General features: G+C 35.4%; 1 protein-coding gene across 1 annotated transcript in view; it reads right to left on the reverse strand.

Annotated features, from left to right (window-relative positions):
* LOC107574963 (leukemia inhibitory factor receptor-like) overlaps positions 1–1398 on the reverse strand; it is a gene marked incomplete at its 5' end in the record, with an annotated part of 9140 nt that extends 7742 nt beyond the window's left edge. The window contains 2 exons of the mRNA XM_016261378.1: positions 6–122; positions 1276–1398. Coding sequence (XP_016116864.1) covers positions 6–122; positions 1276–1398 — 240 coding nt within the window. The remainder of the gene's footprint in view (positions 1–5; positions 123–1275) is intronic.
* Between the last annotated feature and the right edge of the window lie 7 nt (positions 1399–1405).

Consider the following 1405-nt stretch of genomic DNA (forward strand, 5'->3'; position numbering starts at 1 on the left):
ATGACCTTACTGAGTGGACACTGCGCACACTCTTTGTTGGGAACACACTGTGTTTGCAACTCGTAAGGCAGAGATGGCGTCAGATTCCATAAAACACATTCTTTGTTGTTTTTAGACTGTTGCTGTGGAGGAAAAGAGTACAAAATTAGGTGGAACAAGCAAGTAAATTCACATCAGGTAATGGGCCTGTAGCAAACTTTACTAAAAGTCCTACATTTTTACTACTAGACAAGTAAAGTTAGTCAAAACAAACTTAGTGGGATTGAAAACCTAGATTGAAAATTTTGAAAAGGTGTAAAAAGTTTTTACAGACAGAAAGATACAACGGCAGATAGAATGTATTCTTAACTATACTTCACCCTTGTTTTTTCACACTGTGGTAGCCCACCACACCACTACTCTGTTCTGTACCAAACCGTCCATATTATCAGCTGACTTGCATTCTACTCAGTTCCAGTGTGTTATACCACACTGTAATATGCCGCAGAACTAGATACTTTCAACAGCTTTAGCTTACCAGCTCAAGACCCTTGGGCTAATGTATAGTATATAGGTCACCTATGCACAAAATTGCCATCCATAAATATATTTTAAATGAACTCCAACGACCAAGCAATAAACATCCTGCATACCATTTTCCTAAAATAAGAGGACAACATGAAACAGTCTTTTGCAGTCTCATACAATAATGAGACATGAAGAGATTATTTCCATCTTAATGGCTACTCTTAAAACGGAAGTTAAGCACATTACATCATGGGTTGCAGTATGCCAATGAGTGTGCTATAATTGTACACTCTCAGAAAAAAAAGTTGTCACTTGGGGCGGTAGTATTTAAAAAGTTGCTATATACGTACCATTTATGTACTAATTTGTACACTCAAAGTACTTATATGCACCTTTTACGGGTTAATATAGTGCAGAGGTTTGGGAAAAGGTACACACTCTATTACTATAACCTTTACACCAGGATCTGAAATTAATCAGGGTTTAGGGGGAAAAATGCCAAAGATATTCATAAATCGAGAGCAAAAAAGAAAAGCCACCTTTTTATACTCATCTGACAAATTATTTACCATGTGTGTCAGCTATAATTTTTTTTCATAGTTATCAGTCATAATTATTTACGAGTATTTTTACTATGAGAATATCACTATGAATTAATTATGAGAATATATTTCAAATTATTAAGTAAGTGGATGTCAGAATGTGCAGTTATTTGTTTAGGAAATAAATAATAAATGCCTGACCTCTTGTCAGATGGCTGTTACTGACCTCTTTCCACTTTGTAGTGTTGAACTCTCTGTACTTAACAAGGAAGTTTTTAATATATTTGCTTTCAGTTCCCCACTCCACCCAAACAGTCAGATGGCCTGAGCTTCTTTTGTAAGTTAGTTTTGAATGA

Source organism: Sinocyclocheilus grahami, unplaced genomic scaffold (genome assembly GCF_001515645.1).
Source record: "Sinocyclocheilus grahami isolate Dianchi unplaced genomic scaffold, SAMN03320097.WGS_v1.1 scaffold2414.1, whole genome shotgun sequence".
Taxonomy (NCBI): Eukaryota; Metazoa; Chordata; class Actinopteri; order Cypriniformes; family Cyprinidae; genus Sinocyclocheilus; species Sinocyclocheilus grahami.